Source organism: Cyprinodon tularosa, unplaced genomic scaffold (assembly GCF_016077235.1).
Source record: "Cyprinodon tularosa strain WSP-4 unplaced genomic scaffold, ASM1607723v1 ctg233, whole genome shotgun sequence".
In the NCBI taxonomy this organism is placed as follows: domain Eukaryota; kingdom Metazoa; phylum Chordata; class Actinopteri; order Cyprinodontiformes; family Cyprinodontidae; genus Cyprinodon; species Cyprinodon tularosa.
The window spans coordinates 1,157,961-1,179,585 of record NW_024038871.1 but is presented as its reverse complement, the minus strand read 5'-3'; the positions used below and the strand labels follow the sequence as shown (position 1 = coordinate 1,179,585).

General features: G+C 39.6%; 1 protein-coding gene across 2 annotated transcripts; it reads left to right on the top strand.

Annotated features, from left to right (window-relative positions):
• Positions 1-279: 279 nt before the first annotated feature.
• tmem150c (transmembrane protein 150C) lies at positions 280-19,960 on the top strand. 2 transcript variants are annotated; one of them, XM_038286987.1, is made up of 9 exons: positions 280-381; positions 12,217-12,289; positions 12,888-12,987; positions 14,223-14,276; positions 14,355-14,390; positions 14,461-14,528; positions 16,312-16,439; positions 16,575-16,758; positions 19,630-19,960. In XM_038286987.1, exons 3-9 carry the CDS (start codon positions 12,914-12,916, stop codon positions 19,821-19,823), a joined length of 738 nt encoding a protein of 245 aa, XP_038142915.1. In that variant the 5' UTR covers positions 280-381; positions 12,217-12,289; positions 12,888-12,913; the 3' UTR covers positions 19,824-19,960. The 2 variants fall into 2 exon arrangements, with proteins under 2 accessions (XP_038142915.1, XP_038142914.1); XM_038286986.1 differs by lacking the exon at positions 12,217-12,289 and having other exon boundaries at positions 19,630-19,959.
• The last annotated feature ends 1,665 nt before the right edge of the window (positions 19,961-21,625 follow it).

The following is a 21,625-nucleotide window of genomic DNA, read 5'->3' as shown; positions in this document are numbered from 1 at the left end:
TATATATATATATATATATATATATATACACACACACACACACACACTATCTGGTGCCTGTATTACTCACACACACACTATCTGGTGATGTGCTAAAAGTGCTTAATTGATGTTCATGTAACATAGATGTATTGATAACTTTGTCGTGGAAATTCAGTTACATTACAGGCATTTTATGGCACGAATCCGTAAAGGTGGGGAGTACCAATATGGCGGCTGATGACTTCATTTGTTTCTATCAGCAACCCAGTGAATACAAGCAGATCAGTGGCGGGAGCAGGTAAAACTTGTTAGCTTTCGTTTTTCAGCAGGAGGAGTTCATGTTTGGCATTAGGGATAGTCAACCTTCTTTAGATCGAGCAGAGCTGGTTACCTGAGCGGGTAAGAACTGACAGATTCACCAACTTTTAAGATTATTTCTATGTATTTAGAGCTAGTAAAAAGGGTTTTATTCCTCTGCCGTAAAGCAGGTGGATACAGGGGCGCTGTAATGTCGCAACATCGCTGTGACTTTATCTATTTAATTCTCGCTCTAAGGCAAATATCGCCGTTTGCAAGGTCCTTTGTGAAGGTGCATAGTTCAAAAAATTTATCAAATGAAGAATTATCATGGAGATTGGAAATGATTGAAGATAATAGAGAAATTTTAAATAGAAAAGAGATTGATGGAAGTATTTTAGATAAAGAATTTACATTGTTTGAAATGAATAGAGCATTGATAGGAGTTAAAAATACATCTCCAGGTAAAGATGGTATATGTTATAGGATGATTGAACATTTATCAGATGATGCTAAAGGAATAATTTTAAAGTTATACAATAAAGTATGGAAACAAGGTGAATTGCCCTTAAGCTGGAAGCATTCAATCATTGTACCAATATTAAAGCCAGGTAAGGATAAAGGAGAGGTTAAAAGTTATAGGCCTATAGCTCTTACTTCTAATTTATGTAAATTGATGGAGAGAATGATAACTAGGAGATTAATGTATGAAATAGAAAAAAGAGATCTTTTATCCCCTTATCAGAGTGGTTTTAGAAGTGGACGGACAACAGTAGATCCAATTGCTTGTTTAGAAAATGAAATAAGAAAGGCTCAGGTAAATAAAGAAATTCTCTTGGCTACATTTTTTGATATTGAAAAAGCATATGATATGCTTTGGAAGGAGGGTTTATTAATTAAGATGAATAAAATGGGAATCAAAGGAAAAATGTTTAATTGGATTAAGGATTTTTTAAAGAATAGAAAAATAGAAGTAAGAGTTGGGGTAAATTATTCAAACATTTATGATATACAAAATGGAACTCCACAAGGTAGTGTATGTAGTCCAGTGCTTTTTAATATAATGATTAATGATATTTTTGATAATATAGATTTTAGAATTAATAAAGCATTATATGCAGATGATGGGGCATTATGGGTGAGAGGAGGAAATCTTAGTTATTTAAAAAATAGAATGCAATCAGCAATTAAAACGGTAGAAAGATGGTCACACGAATGGGGGTTTCGTTTGTCTGTTGAGAAGACACAAGTATTATGTTTTTCAAGGAAAAGGGATAATCCAACAGTAGATCTTAGATTATATGGGCATGAATTGAAACAGGTAAATATGATAAGGTACCTTGGTGTATGGTTTGATGAAAAACTTTCATTTAAGATACATATGCAGAAGATTATTGATAAATGTAAAAAAGGTATTAATATATTGAAATGTTTGTCAGGGAATGACTGGGGGGCAACTAGCTCATCCTTGAAAAGAATATATGATGTTTTAATTCGATCTGTGTTGGACTATGGATGTATTGTTTATAAATCAGCTGCAAATTCTTTGTTGTTAGATTTAGATAGAATCCAAGCCAAAGCGCTTAGGATATGTAGTGGTGCTTTTCGAACATCTCCAGTTCCTGCTCTTCAAGTGATTACTGGAGAAATGCCACTGGACTTAAGGAGGATGAAACTGTCAATAAATTACTGGTTAAATTTACAAGGGCATGAGGAAAATCACCCTACTAAACAGATATTCAGAGAATGTTGGGAATATGGCCATAATATAAGGAGTTTTGGATGGGAAGGAAATATTTATGCAGAGTATTCTGGGATAAGTAATATAACATACTGTAAAACTGTAAGTACATCTAAAATTGCTCCATGGTTTTTCGAAATGCCAATAGTAAATTTAGAAACTAAAAAAATAGAAGAGTCTTGTGGAGGTTTGTATCAAATTATTCAGCAGCATTTAGAAGTAAGGTATGAAAATATGACACAAATATATACAGATGCATCAAAAGAGGAAAATGGTAAAACAGGAGTAGCAGTATATATTCCAAAAGAAAATATTTCTATCAAGAGAAGAACAACAGATAATTTATCAATTTTTTCAGCAGAGATGTTGGCAATTATTTTAGCATTGCAATGGGTGCTGGAGGTGAAGCCTAGAAATGTAGTTATCTGTTCAGATTCAATGTCTTGCCTGACTAGTTTTAAAAGTGGAAAATCTGAAAGCCGTCAAGATCTTTTAGATGAAGTCAGTTATTTAATGTATGGTATAAGGCAACAAAATATAAGTATTCAATTCACATGGGTTCCAGCACACAAAGGAATCTTAGGTAATGAAAAAGTAGATAAGTTAGCTAAAGAAGCAGTTAAAGTAGGAGAAATTGAATATGATGTCCCGCTAAGTAGAACAGAAATAAAAGTAATTATTAAAGATAAAATAAATAAGGTATGGCAGAAGAGATGGAATTTAGAAAAAAAAGGAAGACATTTATATAAAATACATAAAGATATTAGCATAGGATATAACAGTATAATGAGTAGAAGAGAGGAAATATGGATAAACAGGTTAAGGATTGGGCATACTAGTTTAAATGCAGGTCTAAAAATAATAGGGAAACATCCAACGGGTAATTGTTGTTATTGCGGAGAAATCGAAGGAGTAGAACATGTGTTGATCTATTGTAGCAAATATACAAAAGAGAGGAAAGAACTGGAAAGGGTAATGGGGAGTTCAGTAAAGATGGCAGATTTATTAGGGAAGCATCAATCAGATAAGATAATTAAAGCACTTATTAAATATTTAAAAGATACAGAATTAGCTGGGAGAATTTAGTGTGTGTATGTGCGTGTGTGTAAGTATAGATAGAATTTAGTTTCATGAAGATATAAAGATATACAGACATTATATTTCTGAATTACATCTCCGTCCAGTTGATGGCGGTAATGCACACAGGATGCAAACTGCCAGAAAACTCAATAGAAGAAGAAGAAGAAATATCGCCGTTTCTTTGGATTTGTCCGATCGTTCGCTAAATCTCTCAATCACCATAGAGATCAGGGAATATATATATTACCGTATATATACTTATTAGGGCAGACGCAGCCGTTATGTACCGTAAACACTCGCGGTAATGGGACATAAATTAGTTTTAAGTCTTAATAAGTAGGTATAGTTTCAATGTAACGAATAGTTGGTCAATTTCATTTTTTTTAAATCCTTTTTTGCCACTGGTAAAACCAAATATGACTTTAAATGCAGGCTCAGTCAGAGCAAAAAAAAAAAAAAAAAAAAACAACTAAACGGCAAAGAAGGCAGTAATCCCCATAGAAAGAGCTCATCCAAATACATGAGAAGATACAGGTGTTAAAAATCTTCCACAAAGAGGGAAATTGTGTGACAGGAGAAGAAACCCAAAGTAACATTTTCAATTTAAAGGTTGATTTGGAAGATCTAAAAAAAAAAAAAAAAAGTAAACAAGCTTCACGAAGGCGGAAGTTGAATCTGATTGGTCTGCCAGAAATATGGGAAATCCTAGAAAACTGGATTCCTATTGAAAAATTACTGGTATGGTATGGAGTTAAGTTTGTTACATTAATTTTGCAAGCAAAGAGAACGTTTTATAGATGAAAAAAAAATTTGTATATGAAATCTGAAAACAAAAAAAATAGCAATCTGGAATTTCAAATATATATTTTCTATTTTGTGAATTTTTGGTACTGATATAATTGTTTTAAATTGATATTTATTTTTTTTATTTTTATTTAGATTGAATTCTAACAGTTGCATTCTTTTCACATTGTCTTTCACAGATCACATTTATTTATTCTTTCCTTGGAGCTCAATACAAACTTTCCTAACCAATAAAAATAAATTGTTACCAACATCCATGCAGACCAATAGAAATAGGTCTTTGCTTCTCACTTCACAGGAAAGCCCGCCCCCAGAAGTGAAGAGAATGTGATTGTAAAACTCAATTTGAAAAGAATACAATTCATAAAGCTCAATATGACCAAATGAAAAGAGAAGGACTTCGCTGCAGCAAACAGAAAGGGGCAGGGACGGACCTTTCCGTCAGTCCCATACCTTATTTGGAAATGGGACTATTGCATTCCGCAAATGAAGGGGGCGCTATTTTCATAATCACTATTGCATGAAGTGTACTTCCTTCATTTCTATTAAGTCTGTAGATATTGATACATTATTACTATTATTAATTTAGTTGGTGAGTAATGATGAACACTGCTGCAGACGAGCTAACGTTAGCAGTGGCTGCGGTTAGCTTTTTTCTTCTTGTTCGTTGTGGGGTTTAATGGCGACTGGCGGACACTTTAAATGTACATTACCGCCACCTACCGGTATGGTTTGTGGAACAAAATGACAGCATTCTAGACAATGTTTTTTACCTACTTTGCTGTTGTATCCTAAGTATAATCAAATTATACTGTATATTTATCTTATATAAATACCACTTATTACAAACAATTCCCTCAACTTATTAAATTCTTAATTTTATAAACTAATTCCTACTGCTTTCCCTTTTATCAATTTTGTTTCATTTTCTGACCTATCCATATATTAATTAAACCACTATCCATTTACTTTTAAACATCTTGAATTATTAAAACATTGAATACTCTCCAGATGCCTCTGTTCATCCATCCATCTCCAACCTTTAACTATGTTTTCCCAACTAAATTCTTTGGTTTTTGCTCCATTTTGTCTGTCTTTTGTCTGTTATAGATGTGTTATCCAAAGTGGGAATGAAATCTGAACGTTCTCGGACTAAACCTGAATTTTCTTCAGCAAGCCTCAAGTATACTAAAAAAAAAAAAAAAAAAAAAAAAACACTTTCATAACCATTTAATAGTGTAATTTTCACACTTTTTTTATATACCTTATAGACACTAGAACATCTCATCAGTTTGTAAACACAATTATTTGATAGAGAATCCATGAAATCCCCAGAAAAACATTGTTCTTTTGGATTAAGCCTCTTGAGAATCCTAATGATTACGTTCAGCTGGAAATAAAGCTCAAGTGTCCAAAGTTGGATATTTTTTAACAAAATAAAAAGCAGATTCAACAGCCTCCATTCAACAGATTTCTGTGTTTTCCTTTTATAAGCAGCACTTAAGATCTTGTGTTTTAGCAGAAAGCAAAAAGACGCACAAGTGTTACCAAAATGTTTATTTTTCAGCTTTTCATTTAATCCAGGACAACTCATTCAAGGATAATCAAGAAGAAATAAGCACTTATTATATTGGAATTTTTCTCTTTTTACATTTTGTCAGATGAATGGTGAATTCTTATCCGGAACTTAACATAAAAACAAAAAAAGAATATATAATACATTAATAATTAATTCAATACAATGAAGTGTGGCGTCTGACAGAATAACAATGGCCCAGAAGGTGTAGGTTTGTTTTCACTGCAGCCTTCATGACCCCACTTGAGGATAATTCATAAAAATTAATGGATGGATAAATGTGCTCTTAATGTAATGTACATTTGTCTCCAAAATATTGATTTTATTTTTATGACTTTTGTTAGAGATATATAGGGTGCAAGGATAGATAAATACATCTCCATAATGATTCCTTATTGTTGCTTATTTTAGATTGTTTGTTAATATAATTTTAAGTAAAGATTTCAAAATAAAAAAGGGACATACCACGTGACATATCACGTTTTGTAGCCATTTCTTTACTGTTTAATTAGTATTTTTAATGTTGAAAGTGTTCTTGGGTGTTTTGAAAGGCGTTGTCAAATAAAATACGTTATTATTATTATAATTATTATGAAACGGTCGGTACAGGAAATAGTGTCACAAGCGCCCCCGTCAGTTCCGGAATGAAATGGTCCCATTTCCATATAAGGTATGAGACTGACAGTGGTCCGTCCCCGCCCCTTTCTGTTTGCTGCAGCGAAGTGTACTTCAATGAAAACAAAAACACTACTGTCATGATGGGTTCACTAAAAGCGACCCAAGAATGCAGAACACCACTGACGGACACAAGGACGAAAGTTTAACAGTTTATTTGTACACAAGCATACAGAATATACTGGTTCAGGTTCTGGGCCTGGATTCTGGTTCACCGGAGTCTGCGTGAGAGACAGTTCAGTTAGCGTTGTCAACAGAGGTTTGATTCCTTGAAGTTTACTGATTGTACCTTGAGGGTTCTTGAGGTTAGCTTTGGGAGAGTCTCTGTTGGTTCTGGAGAAGGGTTCATCAGCAGAGTCCGTTTGCTGCTTCAGTGTCTCACGTCTTATATGAACAGACCTTGGCTTTGGGATTCCCAGCTCTAGTCCAGAGCTGTTTGGAGGTTCTCTGTGAATCTTCAGGTTTGGCTCTGAGGGTCGGCAGGTTAGCTCTTCCTGAGCTTGCACAGAGGAGGCACAGGTTTCCTGGAAAACAGAAACAAGGATTAGAATCCAAGCTGGATTCAAAAGTCATCGAAATACTCAGAGGATCTAGGCTTAAGCGCTGACCAACTGGAACAACACTGCGGCCTTGAGGCAAGGTCTGAAGACAGCTTAAGTAGTGGATCCTCTGATGATCTTGACGAGCTGCAGCTGTGCAGGAGGCTCCCTCAGAGGATCCACGGCGGACTCTGCTGGAGAAAGGTGGAATTTCTCCAGCTCCCAACAGTACCCCCCCCTCAACGACCGCCCCTTGGCGGTCCGGAAGAGGTTGATGGGCAGGAACGCTCGTACTCCTCGATAAGGGCTGGATCGAGGATGTACGAGCCTGGAACCCACTGGCGATCCTCCGGTCCGTAGCCCTCCCAGTCGACGAGGTACTGCCATCCGCGACCTCGTCGACGGGAGTCCACGATGCGGTGAACCGTGAAGGCCGGATGACCATCGACCTCCAGGGCGGGTGGTGGGGAGTCGGACGGTGGGCACAGAGGGCTCGAGGAGACAGGCTTGATCTGAGACACGTGGAAGGTAGGGTGGATTCGGAGGGACTGAGGTAATTGGAGACGGACGGCTGAAGGGTTGATGACTGGAGTGATCCTGTAGGGTCCGATGAATCTAGGGGAGAGTTTTCGAGACATCCCCTTGAGGGGGATGTCTCGAGTGGACAGCCATACCTCCTGGCCTTCGGTGTACTCGGGGGCGGGACGTCTCCTGGCGTCGGCGAAGCGTTTTGTTGATTCTGATGACTGGTTGAGAGTGGCGATGGTTTCCCTCCAGATCCTTTGACAACGGCGGATGTGATGGTTGATGGACTGCACCGAAATCTCTCTCTCGTCTGCGGGAAAAAGAGGTGGTTGATAGCCGAGACTGACCTGAAATGGGGATTGTCCAGTGGATGCAGATCTGAGGGAGTTATGAGCGTATTCTATCCATGGAAGAAATTGGCTCCAGTCCACGGGGTTGTTTGACGTGAGGCAACGAAGGGTAGATTCCAATTGCCGATTCATACGCTCAGTCTGACCATTCGATTGGGGGTGGTAACCAGAGGTGAGAGAGGGTTTGCACCCTAGAGCGGAACAGAAAGCCTTCCAGACCTGGGAGATGAATTGCGGACCTCTGTCCGAGAGGATCTCTTGGGGGATGCCATGTAACCGGAAAACATGCTTGATGAGAAGCTGGGCTGTCTGGAAGGCCGTGGGAAGTTTTCTGAGGGGAATAAGATGGCAGGACTTGGAGAAACTGTCAACGATTGTAAATATGGTGGACATACCTCGAGAGACTGGGAGACCGGTGACGAAATCAATGGCGATATGGGACCAAGGACGCGAGGGAACAGGAAGTGGTTGAAGCAGGCCAGAAGGAGGTTGGTGTGAGGCTTTGTTACGGGCACATGTAGGGCAAGCCAACACATACTCCTTAACGTCCCTGTGGAGAGTGGGCCACCAGAAGCGTCTGGAGATGAGAGCTACAGTTCTACTGACTCCTGGGTGAGCAGAGAATTTGGCGGCATGCATCCACTGGATGAGACGGGACCTGACGGAAGATGGAACATACTGTAGGTTCAGTTAGGGGGACCGTTACCTGGATCGGGTTCAGTGGCCAGGGCTGAGTTGATGAGGTCAGTTATCTCCCAGTTGACCACTCCTACTGTACAGGAAGCCGGAAGAACAGGTTCAGGTGTCTCGGGATGATCGACGGAGTAGAGACGAGAGAGAGAATCGGGCTTCACGTTCTTGGATCCGGGTCTGTAGGAGATGATGAGATTGAACCGAGAAAAGAAGATTGACCACCTGGATTGGCGGGGATTAGCTTGTTTGGTTGACTGGATGTAAGCCAGGTTCTTGTGGTCTGTCCATACAAGAACCGGGTGCTCAGCTCCCTCCAGCCAATGCCTCCATTCCTCCAACGCCAGTTTGATGGCCAAAAGTTCTCGGTCACCCACATCATAATTTTGCTCAGCAGAAGAAAGCCTACGGGAGAAGAAAGCACAAGGGTGTATCTTTTGATCTGAGTCGAGTCTCTGGGATAGGACTGCTCCAACACCGGAATCTGAAGCATCCACCTCAAGGATAAACTGCTTAGTAGGATCAGGTTGCATAAGGACAGGTGCTCTGGAAAACAATGACTTTAGTTTTTCAAACGCTGCTTGAGCCTCAGGAGTCCACTGAAAACAGCGTTTGACAGAGGTCAGAGAAGTTAATGGAAGGGCGGTCTGGCTGTAGTTTCTGATAAACCGACGATAGAAGTTAGCAAAACCCAAAAACCTTTGTAGCTGTTTGCGGTTCTCTGGAACTGGCCAGTCTAAAACTGCCTTAATCTTGTCCTCAGATGGTTTAACCTGGCCGCCCTCGAGCACAAACCCCCAAAAGGTGACTGAAGGTTGATGAAATTCGCACTTCTCGGCTTTCACGAACAGTTTGTTCTCCAGCAGTCTCTGTAAAACAAGACGGACATGTTTCTTGTGTTCATCGAGGTTCTTGGAGTAAATGAGTATGTCATCAATGTACACGAAAACAAATACGTTGAGAAAGTCTCTTAGAACATCGTTTACGAGGGCCTGGAAGCAGGCTGGAGCGTTAGTTAGACCAAAGGGCATAACAAGATATTCGAATTGGCCCAAGGGTGTTTTGAAGGCAGTTTTCCATTCGTCGCCTTCACGGATCCTAAGGAGATGATAAGAGTTTCTTAAATCCAGTTTAGAAAACACAGTAGCTCCCTGTACGGGCTCAAAAGCAGAGGCAAGGAGAGGCAATGGGTATTTGTTTTTAATAGTGATCTGGTTCAAACCTCGATAGTCAATACAAGGTCTCAGGGAACCATCCTTCTTCCCCACGAAGAAGAATCCGGCGCCCAATGGAGAGGATGAAGGGCGAATTATACCAGCAGCTAATGATTCGTTGATGTATTTTTCCATTGTTTCTCTCTCGGGCTTGGAAATATTATATAATCTGCTGCTAGGTAAAAGTTCAATGGCGCAATCGTATGGTCTGTGTGGAGGTAGGGACGTCGCACTGACCTTACTGAAGACAGGGGCTAGATCATGGTACTCAGAAGGAACTGAAGAAAGGTCAGGAGAGTCCATCTCCCCCCCACCTCTAGGAGACCCCACCAAGGGGGCAGCAGAACGAAGGCATGTCTTATGGCATGAGATGGACCATGATTCCAGGTGACGTTCAGTCCAGTTAATGTGAGGATTATGCTTCTCCAACCATTCAAAACCGAGCACCAGCGGGGAACATGCAGAGGGAAAAACAAAAAATTTTATAGTCTCTCGGTGGTTACCTGACAGAAGTAGCTCGAGGGGCTGAGTTTGGTGGGTAACTTGATGGAGTCTCTTTCCGTCAATAGCGGATACACTGAGAGGCTGAGTCAGAGGAATGGTTTCAATTTGGAGTTGCTGGACGAGGTTAGAATCGATTAGGTTACATTCACAGCCTGAGTCGATGAATGCAGAGAAGGAGAGGCTTTGATTAGCACAGAAAAGCGTGGCAGGCAGCAACAGTCGAGGAGATTTCTTAGTGTTTATTTGGCCCGCCAGACTCCTCAGATCCTCTGGCGGGCCCAGGCTTTTGATTTAGCCGGGCAAGAAGCAATGAAGTGTCCACTCTCACCACAGTAGATACATAGTTTGCTTAGAAAACGCCTTTGTCTCTCCTCTGGAGTGAGCCTGGTGTGTCCCACCTGCATGGGTTCGACATCCCTTTCGCCCGAATGAGAGGCCTGAACAGGCAACGGAAGAGACTGGGACTTAGGCCTCTGAATGGGCAGCTGCTCTGTAGAGGGAGAACAAACAGTCACGTTATGTGAGGCAGAAGAAAGTGTACCCTGCGACCTTGAACTGTTTCTGGCACGAATTCTATTATCCAATCTAATGGAGAGGCGAATTAAATCTTCGAGGGTAGCAGGTTCGTCGAGGGTTGCGAGCTCATCTTTAATGTGCTCGTTTAAAGCCATGAAAAAGGCTCCCTTTAAGGCACTTTGATTCCATCCGGAAGCTGCCGCTTTAACCCGGAAGTTAATGGAAAATTCAGCCACTGAAGAGTTTCCCTGTTTAAGGTTGAAAAGAGCTCTAGAATCAATAGTTTGGTCAGTTTCTTGGTTGAATACCTGGGTAAATTCAGAAATGAAATCAGAGTAGTAGCAGTTTAAGCTATCGACAGCGGCAAATCTTGCCTGAGCCCATTCCAAGGCTCTTCCTGTTAACTGTGAGAGAATGAAAGTTATCTTCTTGTGATCCGTGGAAAAACAGCCAGGGGAGTTCTGAAAAATCAACCGACATTGAAATAAAAATCCTTTGCAATCTTTCATGTTACCAGAAAATCTTTCTGGGAGACTAGGACGGAACTCTGATGACGTCACTGCTGGTGACCTCGGAGGTGGAACTGGACCCGGAAATGGTTGTGGTACAGCATTAGCGCCGTTCAGATAATTAGCACAGCTCTGTAGCATTTGGTTATGAGTGTCAACTAGACGGTATAACTCACGGAGCGTTTGGGTTTGTCCCTGAATTTGGGCATCCTGCTCCTCCAGTCGACGGGTGAGGTGATCTGCTGGGCCTTGAGTTTGGCCGCAGTGTTCTGTCATGATGGGTTCACTAAAAGCGACCCAAGAATGCAGAACACCACTGACGGACAAAAGGATGAAAGTTTAACAGTTTATTTGTACACAAGCATACAGAATATACTTGTTCAGGTTCTGGGCCTGGATTCTGGTTCACCGGAGTCTGCGTGAGAGACAGTTCAGTTAGCGTTGCCAACAGAGGTTTGATTCCTTGAAGTTTACTGATTGTACCTTGAGGGTTCTTGAGGTTAGCTTTGGGAGAGTCTCTGTTGGTTCTGGAGAAGGGTTCATCAGCAGAGTCCGTTTGCTGCTTCAGCGTCTCACGTCTTATATGAACAGACCTTGGCTTTGGGATTCCCAGCTCTAGTCTAGAGCTGCTTGGAGGTTCTCTGTGAATCTTCAGGTTTGGCTCTGAGGGTCGGCTCGGCAGGTTAGCTCTTCCTGAGCTTGCACAGAGGAGGCACAGGTTTCCTGGAAAACAGAAACAAGGATTAGAATCCAAGCTGGATTCAAAAGTCATCGAAATACTCAGAGGATCTAGGCTTAAGCGCTGACCAACTGGAACAACACTGCGGCCTTGAGGCAAGGTCTGAAGACAGCTTAAGTAGTGGATCCTCTGATGATCTTGACGAGCTGCAGCTGTGCAGGAGGCTCCCTCAGAGGATCCACGGCGGACTCTGCTGGAGAAAGGTGGAATTTCTCCAGCTCCCAACAACAACATTGAAACGAATATTTAAAAAAAATCTGTTAAAAAAAAAGTATTAAAAACAAATACAGTTTGGAAAAATAAGTAATTAAATAAATTTAATAAGGTTAAAACATATATACTGAGAAAACAGAAAAGTGGATAAAAACGTTTTTCTTGTTATTCAACTTTTTAAAAGTTTAATTTATGAATTTAGTTTTTCCAAATTTTTTAATTTTTAAAGTAACCATTTAATAACATTGTTCTTCGCTTTCAGCAATGATGGAACAAAATTCACTCCATATATGAACCCTGAAGTTCTGGAATCTTCTTTTCATGACTGGCCAAAGGTATTGTTGATTCCTAAACCTTGGAAAACATTTTCCCTTCATCAGAGTTTGGGTTTAACTATTAAAAACTAATGAGTGTTTCAACAGCAAATGATCCTAAACATCCATTAAACTGCTTTTAAGACAAGCTTCTATTTTTCCCATCTAATTTATGTTTATTAGTAAACAGAACAATGGAGGCCTATTTCACAAAACAAGATAAAGGATAAAGTCTGGATAATCCTCATTTCTTAGCCTAATTAAGCCTCTGTTTTATGAAAACAGTAACACATAGCAGGGAGGTAAGAAAAAAAAAATCAATCAATGAGAAACTTTAGCATTTTATTGCTGCTGCTTGTGGTTTTGCTTTAGCAACCTCTTCATGTTTCAAAATGTAGTTTTTGGTAGGCTGCCTGTTATGACCAGCTGCTGCTGAGAGCCCATTTAACTTTCCTAACAGGGTTTTTGTTTGCCTGTTTGTGTATCTGTTTAAAAAGCTGGTTAATCCACACCTTTTCCTGCTGGTGTCTTCTAGCTGCTGAAGGCCTTCCTAACAGAACCAATAGTTTATGCTTTAAAAGTAACAAAAAGCTCATTGCTGTTATGTTTTGTAATACAGGTTTTTCTGACGTCATAAGCACCAAAATGTGGAGCTGCAGACCGTTGGTCCTTCTGCCTCTTATCTTCTCAGTGTTTACTGCTGCTGGGCTTTGGATTGTGTAAGTTCAACCTATTTTTCACTTCTATCCCAAAACCAATGAGACAAAAAGTAAACAGTAAATACAATAGAATGACCTTGACCTTTTAAAATGTTGTAAAAAATGAACAGAATGTTAATCATAAAACTGTAAACGACACAGAAGATAACAGATAGGAAGGACAGGAGAACCAGTCTCTATCAATAAAAAAATAACAACCATGAAAATAAGTGGCTGGTCATTTCCTCCACTTATTTAAGTCTTAATAAGAAATAGGACCAGGTGATGCATGTGTAACTTCCTCTTAATGACACCCTTAAGGCTCAAGGCTGTCTGGATTAGCACAGCAGTACAATGCTGAGCTCCTTCCCTCCTTGTCATGATGCTAAACTTTTCAATTCGATACCGATACTAAGGAAAATATTCGATACTCGCTACCATTTTCGATACCACAAGAATAAAAACTCCAAATTTCAACAGAAATATTTTGATTAATAATTAAAATACAATAAATAAATACAATAAACAATAAGAACAATATTTCGAGGTTGTATGCTGTGCACAGTATTAAGCAAGCTTGATAAAAAACTTACAAAATTAAAATGAAGTTTTCCTTCCTTTGCTATGCACACATAGCAATGACACTAGCCAAACCGGTTAAGAAACAAAAATAGTTACAAAAAAAGTCAAACTGAAAAGCGCACAGAATTATTCAATCACACAGTGTTCAGAAAGTGCATTTTTCTCTATTCTGCACTTTAGATGAACGACTGTTTAGGTGCCACTGGTGGTAGCACTGTATCGATACTTTTGAAAATGAGTATTGTATCCGGATACAACGTTTCAGTATTGATACTTTTTTGAGTATCGATACTTTTGACAACCCTACTGGATAGAGTTCTTTTGTTGACCCCACTGAAGGTGAAGGAAAAGGCATTAGGAGCAGGAGGCGTAAGCTATAATTTGAAGTATTTGGATTGAACCCCAGTCACAGACTTTATTCTAATAGAGAATCCTGTAGGCCGTCGCTAAAGATGAGGGTAATGACATGGAGGCCTTTCACCCTCACACATGGAGCTCATCACCGATAAATCATTCAAAAAACAAGTGGCACATGCAATTCCCACAATTTCCCTATTGTGGAACAAAACGTTGATTTTCTGATCTATTCTTTTATATTATATTGACTCATGAATTGGGATCAAACATAGACAGAGTTAAACTCTCTTATTGCACCCATCTGTTTGCTTCTGCAGGTATTTTGTAGCTCTCCACTATGAGAAAGTGTTACCTCTAAGCTCAACGTACAGGTATGTGTTATACTCCAACATGTACAACAAATATGTACCTGCCAGGAGTAAATAACATCTTGTTTTCATCTGTTCTAGATATAGAAATAAATCTCAATATCCTCCTTTCATAAGGTAAACATTTTCCTCATAATCTGTCATTTATAAAACCAGAGCTGTTATTCATCGGCTTTGCTTTTTTCAGCCTCGCAGGCAATTTTCCACCCGCCAGCTGCCTCTTCAGTCAGGTCATGAACATGGCAGCGTTTGCAGGTAAAGACACTGATGATGGGCTTTATAATCAAAGTTTCGAATCGAAAGAGTGCTTTATGAAAGAATTTCATACCACAAACTTTGTGAACAAAGTAGTTGTGAACAAAGTAGTGCAGAATAATTAGAAAGGAAGCAAATTATGTCTTATAAAAAATAATAATAATAAAAATCTGAAGTGGTGTGTTTAAATTCAGCATTAATTACTCTGTAACTTGTTCAATAAAGTGAGAACAAACAATAAAGAGAACAAACATTCTGTGAAAGGATCCAGAGGTTTATCAGAGACCAAAGACCAGACAGGAGTCCTAATGTAACTTTGGAGGAGCTGCACAATTTTATAGCTCTGGTATCAGAATCTGCTCCCATGTCAGAGGATGAAACAGGAACAGACCACATGAAGCTACTATATAATATATATAGCTATATATACCATATATAGAGAAAAAGTAGAGAGAGCATAACATTAGAGGTTGAACTAACAGATTCTGCAGTGGGAAAATAGAGATAGAATGAAGCAGAATGATGAAATGGGGGCCCCTGTGTCCTCCAGCAGTCTAAGCCTATAGCAGCATAACTATAGAAATAGCTCAGGATAACCTGAGCCACTCTAACTATAAGCTTTATCAAAAAATTTAAGTTTTAAGTCTAGCCTTAAAAGTAGACAGGGGGTCTGCCTCACAGACTAAAATTGGTAGTTGGTTCCAGAGGAGAGGAGCCTGATAACTAAAAGATCTGCCTCCCATTCTACTTTTAGAACTTCTAGGAACCACTAGTAAACCTGCAGATTGAGAGCGAAGTGCTCTGTTAGGAACATAAGGAACAATCAGATCTCTGATATCAGATGGAGCTTGGCCATTTAAGGCTTTATATGTGAGAAGGAGGATTTTAAATTTTATTCTGGATTTAACAGGAAGCCAATGAAGAGAAGCCAGGATAGGAGAGATATGATCTCTCTTTTTAATTTTCATCAGAACTCTGGCTGCAGCATTTTGGATCAGCATGGACTAGTTTCTCAGCATCACCCCTGGACAGGATATTTCTAATTTTTGCAAAATTTTGTAGCTGAAAGAAGGAAATTTTAGAAACCTCTTTGACATGGGGTTTAAATGGCAGGTCCTGATCAAAAACAACACATGATTTTTACTTTTCCGAGATTAATTTATTCCCATCCAAATGAAGTGACTGACTAATCAGCTTATTTTTCAAAGACTCTGATCTCTCTGAAGATTATAACTTCTGTTTTTTCTGCATTCAGAAGGAGAAAGTTAAGAGTCATCCATGTTTTTATGTCTTCGAGACATGCCTGTAGTAATGTAATGGGTTAGCTTCATCTGGATTTATAGACAGATATAACTGGGTATCATCAGCATAACAGTGGAAATTAATCCCATGCTGTCTAATAATTCTACAGATTAGGAGTATATATACAGTAAAGAGAATTGATCCTAGCACTGATCCCTGTGGTACTCCACAGGTAACCTTTGAGCATGTGGCAGATTCATCATTAACTGAATGAAATCTAAAGTATTATGGACTATTTAAGAGGAAATCTGTAAATTGGTTCTCTTCTTAACAGATTAAGTTTTTCAGTTGATTTTGCCCTTTGCTGTTTTACTTTAATAATCTATGGAGGCCATTTGTTCATTTTTCTGTACAATAGTTTTGTATTACCTATAGTAAAATTTGTAGATGATGAGTAACCAGATAAGGATTGACTGATGTTTAATGTTTAATAGAAGCCTGCTGTGGCCTTCCCAGTTCTACTGGTTCTCTACTGTTTCAGGGTTCATCATAGCCGTCCTCAGGTACCTTCAGCTGAAGACCAAATTAGACAAGCAGTGGCTGAACATTGCCACGTTTGCGTCTTTCTCAGTCGGCTGTTTTGGAATGACGATTGTGGGAAACTTCCAGGTAACCGCTGACCATTAGGTGAAAGCCCCCCCCCCCCCCCCCCCCCCCCCCCCCCGTCTGGAACATGGTGCACTGACCTGCTGTTGGTTTTTTTATTTCAATTTTTTAGTTTTTTTTTTGTTTGTTTCTTTGCAGCTTCTGGAGATGATGTATATTCACGATATTGGCACTTTGCTGACATTTGGACTGGGCACCTTGTACTGCTGGACTCAGTCTTACATCACGCTGAGAGTTAACCTGAAGAACGAGGGAAGGAAACTGGCTATCTGTCGTTTCCTGCTGTCTGCAGCCATCACTCTCTGCGTTATATTATTGTACTGTATCCTTTCACATAGAGCACTTGCTTATAGATAAAATTCTACATACATTTTTCATGTATTACAGATCTACTAAGGAAAAGAATAACACAAATCACAAATTGCTACATGTTCGTTGTCGTCAGAACAAGATTCCAGAAGGAATCCTATTGTCAACTTGAATTTTGAAAAACAAGGAAAGAAAAGCTGAATTTTTTAAAACATATTAAAGCAAATAATTGTAGTATGATTTTGTCCACCTGGGACAGGGGTAACCAATTAAAAATCAGCAGGGTCCGAATAAAGAAAATCATCAACCAGTAAAGGTCCAGAGACATTTTTATTTATAATCTGTTTCTTTAAACAGAATTTAACACTGAAATAAAATTAAGTATTTATGCGTCCATGTTATACATTGAATTTTTAGATTCATTTTAAAATCTAAAGTGTTCTTTGAAGTAGAGAACAGCAATCGTTCAATTTGGTATATAGACAATTTCCTGATTCACATATTTTATAAAACACCTGAGCCTGGATCTACATTTATTTTTGATTCTGTTCATGGTGGAGAATCCTGCTTCACAGCAGCAGGTTGAGCCAAACATCCTCTAAATGTGCAGGGTCATCTTTGAGCACCATTTCACTTTTCTTTCACCAGTTCACCACAGTTCTTCCAGCAGTCCACACTTTCTCTGCTCTCTTTTTCTCATCATCTTCTTCTTCTTTCCCATCGCCCGGCTTGCCACAGGTTTGCCTGCTGTGTCTAAAAGTAGCAGCAGCAGCGACCCAGACTGACAGCAGCTCATTGGATCATTTGGATCACGTGTATCCTGGTCTTGACGCTCCAGAAGGCTTTACCATATTAACTGGAGAAGTGGCGCAAGTGTAATTAGAACATGTGGTAATTTAAAAATGTTTAAAAATCAGGTCGGGTCCTGATTAGCCAGCAGGTCTGACCTAGGACAACAATTGGTTGTTTTTCTTTATTCAGAAGCAAATACAACAAATATACAAAAATAACAATTAGCATATCAACTGAACACAGCCCATACTCATGTCAGGCCAAAGTGTTTAATGACAGCAGCAAACCAATCTCTAGGAAAATTCCATTTCTAAAGAAGCATTGTGCAAGTGAGAGAAGGAAATAACTTGAATTGAACTTTCTTTTTGTTCTAATCCATCCCACGGCATCAGACCCAAGATATAATTTTATGCACCAAAAGGCAGTTTTAACAAAGTCTGACATTCTTTCTTTGAAACCCTTGTCTATAAGATTTTAAAGCTTGGCAATCACAGAAAATAACTGGACTGTTTTAGTTGTCACTCTAAGATATGTTATTAGGATCTACATTAGATGCCCACCAGAGTAGCAACTAGTCTTCCTGGAGTCCATCACCAAAATAAATTACCGGTAATAAAACATGTTAAAAAAAATATACACGTAACAGTGTACAGAAAAATATAATTAAAGTGAAAAAGTAAAACAAACTCGCAAACAGAAAAAAAGAAACATTCAATAAAAAGTGCCTCTAAAATGTTTTCAGAATAATTTCACAATACAAGGACTCAGGCTTCATCTTTTTTACGGATATTTTGAGACACAAGATTAGAAGCTTTTTCAATAATCTTTTCTCAGCATTTCTCTAATGCTGGTCTATGGGGGATGGCGAAGGGCCAGGCGCGCAGCTTTGTTCTCCAATATTTAAAGCTTACTTATACATTTCTTTGCAGCACAGGACCACATGGCTGAACAATAATCAAGATGAAATAATACTAATGAGTGGTGTCATAAAAAAAAAAAATCCCATCTCGGTTTTCCAGTTAAACTCCTTCCATGTTGGGCTATTTGTAAGATTCATCCATCTTCTGACACGCTTAATCCCAAGTGGGGACGCGAGGGGTGCTGGTGCCTATCTCTAGATGTCCACGGGCGAAAGGCGGGGTACACTCTGGACAGGTCGCCAGTCCATCGCAGTAATGTAAGATTGTGACCCCTTAAACATGGTTCTTCCCACTCTTTATCTTCAATAGTTGTGTTTGCCTCCAGCTCCCATATCCCTTTCATATCAAGTTTTTTCAATTCCTTATTGTTTGCAAAATAGCTGAACCGGATTGGACAAAAAGCTTCTGTCCACATTAAACTTGATCTGGAATATGTATTTTCCGTTCCTAAAAAGAAATAATCCTATATGCAGCACTTGAAAAATTATAATTTAGACAGTTTTATTTTTTAAGCTTAAAAGTTATATTCTATTGGAAGATTGGTTTGCTTGCCTTTTCAAATGAAGTACTTCTACACATATTTCTACAAAGTTTTTATTTAACTCAAATGGATTTAGGTCTGAACTTTGACTGGACCATTTTAACTCTAACGTCCTCTAAAGTCCGTTTGGTTGGTTAACCTGTGCCTCAGGCCTTCTGATGCCTCTAGCAGGTTTTAATCTGGATTATTGCTTCTTCCATCTCATATCAGCTCCGATTAGCTTCCCTGTCTGTGCTGAAAGAAAGCAGCTCCACAGCATGATGTTGCCACCACCGTGTTTCACTGTAGGGTTCAGTTTTTGTTTTCGTTTAAAACCAGTGTTTTAAAAGGTTTCCAAAAATCATATAAAGTCTCGTCTGAGCAGAATCTCTTCTTCCATGTTTTTTACTGTCACGCTGAGAAAGATTCTCAGTCATCCAGGACATAGTTATATCAAAAAAAAAGAAACAATTAAAAACAATCCACTGGACTTTGTATCCAGGTTTAAAGACATTTTGTTCGTCTTCAAACTTAACAGTGACAAAATGTCACCAATGTTTTACATACAAAGGTTTGTAAACATTCAAAGGACAAAATAAAAATATATGCATTGTTTTATATGCCCTCTTCATCCTTAACTCTCCTAATACAGCTCTGATAAAGATCTCATACATGCATTCAGCTCGATGCCAGTGGGCCCTGGTTATGTTCTTCCTGATCTTCTTTGGCACTTTTGCCATCGACTTCCGTCACTCCCGCTTTGAGATGGTTTGCAGAGACACCGTGGAGCTTCAGAATCAGCCGGAGGCTTCCTATGTGTCCAGCCACCAGCTTCAACAACTATAGGAGTGCCACAAGGTCTTGTGCTTAAACACTTGCAAATCAGACTAACATAAAGAATGAGTTATTGATGCAAGCATTCCAAAAGTAAATATTTTTTTCCTCAAGAAAAAAAAGTGCATCATTATGCTTCAGGTAAATGGTTTACATATTGTTTTAATCTTTTTTTTTTTTTAGATCTTTGTGAAACATGTACAGTTTTGCATTAACATACAAGACAGTTCGGACATCATGTGTTCCCTCATGTGTATCTGTTTTTTGTTATTTCTTTTACAAGAAGGCTGTAGTGCCAATTTGACAAGTATATGTGGTAAGTATATATAATTGTATGATGATAGGGTAATATATAAGTACATATCATTGTATATAAGACTATTTGGTGGCGCCCCAAGGCAGCGGCCAAGAGCAGCTCCTCTACATTTCACGCAAATTGACGCTTAAAACGATACAAACTACACATCAAACCTGCATCTATGATCGCCAACGCCTGCTGGAGCTACGGTCACAAAATGTTTTAAGTACTGACATTTTTGGCTGTTTAAAAAGCTGCGGAGTGCTATGGACGGATGTCAACGAAACAACAGCGGAAAACAACTGACGGTGCAAGAGATGCTCGAGATGGAGAAAGCGAGGCTGCAGAGGGGGGCTAACTGCGAAGCTAATGAGAAATCCCCACAGACCAGCGCTTCCATCAATCCTGCTCTCCAACGTCCGCTCGTTGGAAAACAAAATGGATAATCTCCGACTGGAACTCTCTTCAAAACAGGAGACATGTAACTGCTGCGCTATCATTCTGATGGGATCTTGGCTCCATCAAGCAATACCGGACAATACTGTTGGCTTGGGGGTGCTGATGCTGTACTGAGCCGATAGAAACAGGAGCTCTATGTGAATGGAAGCTCCACTGAGACTGTTCCCAGGCAATCTTCAGCATTTAGAAGGGAAGCACAGCCCCCTGCAGGTAAAAATGAGAGCACTCTAGATGCTTCCCTGCCAAATGCTGAAACATCCGGGCCGGCTCCTTCAGCACCCTCCGGCCCCCACACCTTCTCCAGCATCGTCTGTCGCTGCTTAACCTGCCGATGGCATCACTGCTGCTTCAACCATGTCAGCTTCTTCAGCCCAGGGGGCTACCACCGTCACAGCATCGTCATCATCATCATCATTGTCCTTTTAATCCCCTGAGCCAGGAGAAGCGAGTGCCTCAGGAGCTGGAGGCAGCAGTAGCAGCTCAACAACAACTGCTGCTTACCTTATCAAGGCTGCACTTTAAAAAAAATGAAATTGTCTAGAGAGATGTTCTAAACGAAATTTCTTTTTGTCTACACTTGTGTATACAAAATGACAAAATTAATCTTTTTAAGTATAATATGTATGTGTGTGTGTACCTGTCTAGCCCTCAGGGTGAGGACCATTTTTTTTCAATTTCACCATCAAATTGAGGACCAGTTCTTGCAAAGTGAGGACATTTTGCTGGTCCTCACAAGCTATTTTGCTAAAGGTTAGGTTTAGGGCTAAGTTGTGAGTTGGGTCAGGGTGAGGTATGCATTGGTAATGGTTAGGTTCAGGGTTAGTTTTAGGGTTAGGGCATAGAAAGGGTTGAAAATGACGACTCAGACTCAATGGGAGTCAACACATGGTCCTCACCTGATATAGCAGAACTAGTCCGTCGTGTAATGACGTCCATAAAGCTGAAGGCTGTCTGGATTCAGCTCAACAGTTCAGCATTCCTTTCCTACCCTGGATAAAGTTCTTACTGTTCATCCAGCTGAATGTGAAGGGATAGGAGGTAGTAAAAGGAGGTAGGA